This window comes from Microcaecilia unicolor, chromosome 9, assembly GCF_901765095.1.
Source record: "Microcaecilia unicolor chromosome 9, aMicUni1.1, whole genome shotgun sequence".
In the NCBI taxonomy this organism is placed as follows: domain Eukaryota; kingdom Metazoa; phylum Chordata; class Amphibia; order Gymnophiona; family Siphonopidae; genus Microcaecilia; species Microcaecilia unicolor.
Window position 1 is genome coordinate 133,624,741 of NC_044039.1, and position 7,802 is coordinate 133,632,542.

The 7,802-nt window shown below is 46.9% G+C and overlaps 1 protein-coding gene across 1 annotated transcript; it reads left to right on the plus strand.

The window, feature by feature from the left end:
* Positions 1-872: 872 nt before the first annotated feature.
* Positions 873-3,879, plus strand: CCDC177 (coiled-coil domain containing 177). Its single transcript, XM_030214740.1, has 2 exons — positions 873-970; positions 1,756-3,879. Exon 2 carries the CDS (start codon positions 1,778-1,780, stop codon positions 3,674-3,676), a length of 1,899 nt encoding a protein of 632 aa, XP_030070600.1. The 5' UTR covers positions 873-970; positions 1,756-1,777; the 3' UTR covers positions 3,677-3,879.
* Positions 3,880-7,802: the final 3,923 nt, after the last annotated feature.

A 7,802-nucleotide genomic window follows, 5' to 3' on the forward strand; every position in this document is an offset into this window, starting at 1 on the left:
GTAGGCCAAACTTATTCCACAGGAGAAATTTTTATTATGGTCTGCTCATAGAAAACAGCTGGTCAGATACAGCACTTAAGCACACCTACTGTAATAGAGTATATAAGAAATAAATAATTACATATTCAATTGTTGAAAGTCCAATAACAACCCGTGAGAGAAAATTTTTACATCTTTTTCATTTCTCAGAGAGCAAGAGGGAGAATGTTTTTGCCAATTGCAAGGCAGTTGTTGCACCCCCCCCCCCCCCCCACAAACAAGTATGCTCTTTGTACACCCTGGTAAATATCACACGGATCTGTACTCTCACAGTTAGATATGTAAAACAATCCAGAAGAATTCGTAGCATAAGGGGCAGGTCTATCAACATCTGCCCATTTCAGTTTCCTATCCTTCCTCCAATGGGGGTCCACCTCAGCCTCCTGCCAACAGGTACCATTTCTGGGCCGGCCCCCCAAAACTATCACTTCAATGAGCCGTTGCTGGAAACCATAATTAAAGCAATTTCCTTCATTAATCTTGCTAGGATGAGCCCCCGCCTTCGATGTTATTTATTCCCAGGCTCTCTCAGAAAGAGTTCAACGAGTGTCTGCAAAATCACTTGGATCTCGCAACGGAGCGCCTCCCATTCATCCCCATGGTGAGGCGGCCCGATCGGAACAAGAAAGCTCTGTACTTCTGCGTATTATATAGCGCGGGGAGACTGGGCAGCGCGCGTACCTTTAACTCCTTTCTACCTGTTGGAAAGCGGCCCCGGCAGATCGGCGTACGTCTGCGGGAAGGAAACCCTTCCGTGATGAGCCGCCGGCGTGTGAAGCGCTTTCCGGCACGGACCCTGCTGGAAGACACCCGAAATTTCTGCGCTCCCAGCTCAGCCGGCCGCAAGGTGATCACCGGGACTCGCTGATCGGTGCTGCTGAGGCCAGGCGAGGCGACAAAGGCCCCCGGCGGCGCGCTGAGAGCCAAGCAAGTAAGTCATTTGTTGCAAACACCGCAAGAAAATTGCTAGCGGAAAACACCGTGATTTGCCTTGTGTACAGGACAATAGATCCCACTGTGCAGTTGATTTTTAAAAAAATGAAAGATGGGCCAGGAAAGAAGAGCGGTTGCTTGTATTGGTGGAGCTTGGTGCAGGCAGACCACGGGAGCTATTGTACTCGCATGCACAATAATAATAAATCTCTTACAGGATGGGGCTGTTTGCCAAAGAAAAACTGTCGAGCGTTGTATATAATTGCAGTTGGTGTTCTTGCATTTTAGGCTGATTGGGAATTAATTGGGCACCCTTTCTCTTTTAATTCAGTTTATTGTAGTCCTCTCCCCAGACCTGAATGATGATGCCATCGGTATCCCCTTCCACCACCATTATTACCACCATCCTGAGCAGTTTAAACTATGGGGCAGCAGGGGACAGGGAAACCACAAAACAGGCTTTGTTTCCTAGTGAATGAACCTGCAGAAACATCGCGCTCCAGGATTATAGATTCCCGAGTGTGATTAAATTTAACACCTCTGGCAATGACTTTGCAACTTCCAACATGCATTTGTTGCACAGTAAATCCAGCTACAAAACGAGAAGCAAGCCTGATGGTTGCGTGCCCACGTATCCCAAACGTTTGTTCTTGCCCTTTCCCCTTTATTCATCCCCACCCCTTAGCATGTTTGTCTTGCCCTGGCTTCATCCTGTATTTATTTCACAGAGCAATAATACTGATAAATTTAAATGGATTCTTTCTCTCCTTCTCTCTAAATTAGTCAGCTCTGAGGAGCATCCGGCATGGTGAAACCTGAGGAGGACAATCAGAGCAGACATCCCAAAGGAGAAGGTGCAGTGGGAGGTTGTAAAGCAGCTGGAGCACAGAACGGAGTGAAGCCAAAGGCTGACACAGCCATGGAGAGACGAAGGGAGCAGTCCCCTCTGCTGCACCTGGATCTCTTTAATTTCGATTGCTTGGAAGCCGAGGGGAGCCGCTACGTGCTCACCAGCCCCCGATCTCTGGAGGCCTGCGCCAGGTGTGTGATCAAACCCGTGGAGCTTCTTCCCCGGAGCCTGAATGAGCTGGTGAAAGAAGCCCCAGGCAGGTCCATGAGGGTGGCAGCTGGTCTCTACGAGGTCTACGAGATAGACAGACAGAAGAAACTGCAACTCTGCCGAGAGGAAAGAGAAAGGATTATCAGGGAGGAAAAGAGGAGGCTTTTTAGTCCTCTGATGAACAGTTTGCCTTCCTCCCCTGCCAACAAAATCACCCCAAAGGCATCTGCCAATGGCACCTCACGGCATCCGAAGACCAAAAGCCATTCCCTGGACTCCTTGCAAAAGAGAAGGAATGGCACTTCCACCACCTCTTCCTCAGAATCAGGGGCTTCCTCTTACAGTACAGACAGTACTAAACAAAAATGGGCCAAAACCAGCCCCAGGACTAAGACAGTGGCCACCATGAATTCCTTAATTGGTCGAAGTTTCAGTCTGGGTGATCTGAGTCATTCTCCTCAAACTACTAAGAAAGTGGAGAAAATCGTGAAAGAAGTTAAAAAAAAAGGTGTCAAGGAGCTGCCAGAGAGGGATCGGAAAATAGCTGCTCTTATGATAGCCAAGCACCAGGAGGAGAGTATCCTTAAGGAACAGAGATACATGGCACATCTTCAGTGGGAGACCCTGAGACGAAAAGCCGAGTTAAGGAAAGAGCAAGAGGAGAAGGAGAAGCAGAGGGCCCTTCTTCAGAGTCAAAAGATGTGGGAGACTCGGATCACCAAAAGGCAATGCCGGCTGACCCAGGGGCAGATGGATGCTGCCACACTGAAGCAGACACAGTGTCTGCTGATGGAGGAAAGGTGGAGGGAACAAGCAGAGAAGCAAGATAAGATAAGGCGACAGAAGCTGGAGCAAGCCAAACGGGAAGAAAAACACAAGAAATTACATCAAGAGCACAACCTGAAAGCAAAGGAAGAGTGCTGGAGGGAGACTTTGGAGCGAGACGTGCATCTTCTATGTGATAAATTGACCTCGGCGGAACAGAAGAAGCTGGAGAAGGAATTGCAAATGCAGAATGAGAGAAGATTGCTCAACCAAGCGGAGAAGCTGAAGCATGAGGCCGTGTTGAAAGAGATCGGCAAACAAGAAAACCTGGAGGCTGAGCTGCTGAAGAAGTCCCTGGAGCTCAGTTTCAGCAAGGCCCAGGGCAACTTTGAGCAGGTCATGGAGAAGAGAAACCAGGAGCTGAAGGAGAAGGCCAAAAAAGAAGAGATCCAGATCCAGAGGGCGAGGATGATGGTGGAGAAGAAGGAGAAGGAGCAGAAGGAACATTTGGAGGCCCTGGCAAAAGCCGCAGAGAGGAAGATTCAGCATGCTGCCCAGGTTGCTGAGGAGGTAGTGCAGCAGAAAGCACGCAAGGCAATCCAGAGCAGGCTGGAAAAAGAGAAGATGCAGAAGGTGAACAAGCAAAAGGTAGAACAGTACGAGGCCCTCAAACGCAAAGAACTTCTCATGTCTATTGAGAAGAAATTGGAGCGCAGTGAACAGATTTTCAAGGAGAAGAAAAATGTTCTAGACAGTGCAAGGTCTGTTGCCCGAGCATCCTTCCACGTCCGGGACAAGGTGCGAGAGGAGACAAATGTGCGCACTTTTGATAAGATGGCCTTTGAAGCAGTACTACATGCTACCGTAGATAAAAAATAAAAGCTGCCAGTACATTTCTGTACTGCTATAGAACTTTTGTTGATTTTTTATTTATTTTATTGCTTTTTTTTTTTTAATAAGCAAGGCCTAGAGTGGCAGCTATTTTTTTGGACTCCTGAACTATAGCTTATTTTCAGATTGATCTTTGGTATGATGCATAAACGAAACAAAAGCTGTTTAGCAAAATGTCTTTATAATCAAGGTGACGGAGTCACGAAATAAGACTAAAATATGATAGTTTACTAGCAGGGGATCCTCTTTTCGCTCTGTGGTGCAGCTGACATTTTTAATGGATTTTTAATACAGGAGGTTGGATAACAGTAGTAGTGATTTTACACTACGGGATAAGGCCATAATTTCTGAACCCTCTTCCTCCCCCAGAAAAACTGAGGAAAATAATTTCCAGCATCAAATATTGCCTGCTCTGTTGACTTTTCAGTGCTATTCTGATGTCTAATGTAGTTTGACTTTCTTTTGAAACCATGTGTATTTCTCCTCGCATTTCCATGCATGCTTCACTTTGTCTGTAGATTTCTTTGGCAGGAGATTTAATCCTGTTTTCCTGGCATTTTGCCCCAGTGTGGTCTGGTGCCAAGATTTTCTTCAGGTTCTAAATCTCAACCAAAAAATCAAGAGGAGACCATCCTTATGGCTCAGGCCCTGCACTTAGGTTCCGGTCAAAGAAAGGGTGAGAGCCATTCTCCAAATTACTCAGTCTGGAGAGCAAAAAATATGCAGATTAGCTATAATGACTTTCCCTTTTTAAAAAGCAGAACATTTTTCATCAGAACAGATTTAGGCATGGCAGCTGCTGCTGTGTTTTGTGAACTCTGCTTTCTTAACTAAACATGATCAAACTGGAGCCTGGGCAAGAATTACTAAAAGGTACTAATGTGTTAGCATAGGCAAGCATGTGTGAACATCCGTTATTAGCAGGTTGCATTTTATGCTATTTACTCTAGTGTATTCATGGTGTTTGCTCACTAACACTATAGTGCATTTTAGTAAATCTTTTCTAGAATGAGCAAATGGAGATATAATTCCCTACCTGAGAAGTGTGGTAACTGCTGGGAAGGGGAACAGGGAATAATAAATCTAAATGGTTTAATTGAGATAGTTAAAGCAACTTACACTTTCGGATACACAGCAGAATTAAGATAAAGGTTAAATCGTTTGATATACTGCCTTTCTGTTGTATAACCAAAGCGGTTTACATATTATATACAGGTGCTTTCTTTGTCCCTAGTGGGCTCACAATCTAAAATCTCATGCATATTCATTGTGGCAATCCCAAAAATCCGACTGGGCCGCGGCCGCCCAGCCACTGACACAGCAGGTCCTCATATAGATGGAAGAGATGGCACCCCCTTCATCACAGCACAACTTATCCTGCCTAATTTGAAAATACATTGAAAATCGGAACTGTTTTTCCTCCACCACCTTTAAACTGGTCCCAAATGTAGTGTCAGAGTTGGAGACGGTGTTAGACCAGGGTGTATGGATTTAGGACTCATGTAGAAAAACAAAATCCTTCAAAAGTGTGTCCTCTCTTCCCCTCATGTATCCTAGAAATTTTGAAAGGGACGTAGAGCCATCACCAGTATGGGAGCAGGGAGTGGCATCCGGTAACAAAAACAGTTTCCTAAACTGTGGACAAAGTGGCCTCAGTTTGCCCTTTCGTGGATTATTCCCGCACGCAGTAAAATGTTTGATTTTCTACTTTTCGTATTCGTGGCCATGTGCTAATGATAAACTAAACCAAAAAATAGGGTGGAACCCTCAACAATGTGCAATCTATATAAATGAATACATTTCAAGAGTTCTCTTATGGTCTGACTAACTAAGACTAACTTCCTTTCTAAGAAGAGATATGCTATGCTCTCTCGATCAATTTTGACCGTTGAACCCTGAAGCAGGCAACGAAATGTTGGCCACGTAGGTCACGGCAGTGGCGTACCAAGGGGGGGCAGTGGGGGCGGTCCGCCCCGGGTGCACGCTGCTGGGGGGGTGCCGCGGCGCGCGCCTGTCAGCTGAGTTCGCTGACTTCGCTAACTTTGCTGCAGCTCCCTCTGCCCCGGAACAGGTTACTTCCTGTTCCGGCCGGGGCAGAGGGAGCTGCAGTGAAGTTAGCGAAGTCAGCGAACTCAGCTGACAGGCGCGCGGCGCGGCATCCCCCTCCAGCGGCGTGCACCCGGGGGGGGGGGCGCTGCACCCGGGGGGGGTGGGGGCGCATCAGCGCTCCGCCCCAGGTGTCATGCCGGCTAGGATCGCCACTGGGTCACGGTTCCCCAGTTTGACCGGTTTGAAGCTAAGTACTTTTTTCACACTACTACTGTGGAATATATTTTTGCAGTTTTGTAGCTAAGTACTCTCCCACATTGCTGAGGAATACAGTTCAAGTTTATCAGGAGATTTTTTTATGTCATTTTTTCAAAGCCAATGATGAAGCAGCCCAGCTCTTGTTGCTTACTGCAACTTTGAGCTTCGTGAGGCTTTTTCCTCCTGTAGTAATTACTGGTTTAGTTAGTCAGACCATAAGAGAACTCTTGAAATTTATTTATTTACATGTGCTAATGTTGCCATTAGCGTGCATCATTTAAAATAATTACCACTTGAGCACATACTGCCGCCCATTTTGTAGGTGTAAGGGCTCATATGGTAACTGATTAGCACAGGAATGCCCCCAGACTTGTCCCTTTAAAAAAAAAAAAGGTTTTAATGCGTGGATTAGGGCAAAATCAGTGTAAAAAGCCAACAAGTCAGTTTGCTTTTACAATTTGAGGTATTGTAGCATTGGCATTATGGTGCTTTTGGACAAAAGTTCCAAAGGGTTTGTGCAGATTGACATTTTTATCTGAAATTTGTTCCTTTCTAGAAGGTGCAGGAAGTTAAATTGTTGGGCAGAAGGCATTTCTTTTGTTACATTTGTACCCTGTGCTTTCCCACTCAAGGCAGGCTCAATGTGGCTTACATATTGTATACAGGTACTTATTTGTACCTGGGGCAATGGAGGGTTAAGTGACTTGCCCAGAGTCACAAGGAGCTGCCTGTGCCTGAAGCAGGGTTGCCAGGTAGAAATTTTTTTTCCAGCCCAATCCGGGCCAGAAACCAGCCCAAAACCCGCCCAAACACAAACCCCGCCCCTGACACCCCCACCCCCGCGTCACCGGCCCCGCCCCCGCCGTCACCGGCCCCGCCTCCCACGTCATCGGGCCCGCCTCCCCATCATCAGCCCCGCCTCCCACGTCATCGGGCCCGCCTCCCCGTCATCAGCCCCGCCTCCCCGTCATCGGCCCCGCCTCCCACGTCATCGGCCCCGCCTCCCACGTCATCGGCCCCGCCCAAAACGTCACTAACCCCGCCCAAAAACGTCACTAACCCCGCCCCCCGTGGCCGAAAAAAATCAAAAAGCCGCCCGGAAGCCTAAAAAACCGCCCAAAAAACCGCAACCCGCCGCGGGCAAAAATTTCCCGCGGCGGGGCGCGGAAAACCGCCCAATTGGGCGGTAAAACCGCCCACCTGGCAACACTGGCCTGAAGTGGGAATTGAACTCAGTTCCCTAGGGCCAAAGTCCACCACCCTAACCACTAGGCCACTCCTCTAACTTGCAGCTTTTTTTGCCCCATTCTTAAATCTGTGTTTGCTCTGCATCTTTTTGCAATCTAGGATAATAGTAACACCGCACCTGGTGCTTATACTAAATATTAGTTTTTCAATAGATAGTGATTTCTTGTTTTCCTGCACAGAGAACCATTATCTAGCAGAACAGTTACTCCTGCTATTTGATATTACTGACTTCTGAACAGAGCTTCCAGGTTTTCATAATTGGGAGGAGACACATTTTTGTTGAGGTTTTTATTTTAAGCAAATAAATGTGACACTGCTTTTTTTCTAGGAGTTTTTAAAACTGAAATTTTTTTTTTATTGCAGTAATGTCTTTCGTCCAGCTCCTTATCTGCACACCCTAGCTTTCGGAGCTGACATCTGGGGGAGTGGTTAATGGGAGCAGGCCAAATATTTAGGTTTCCACACTTAAACCGTTATTATTTCTTAACAATTTTCAATGCTTGCTTTTCTTTTCTGGGGCGGGAGGAGGAGGAGGGGGGAATAGAAAACAGGTTTTCTA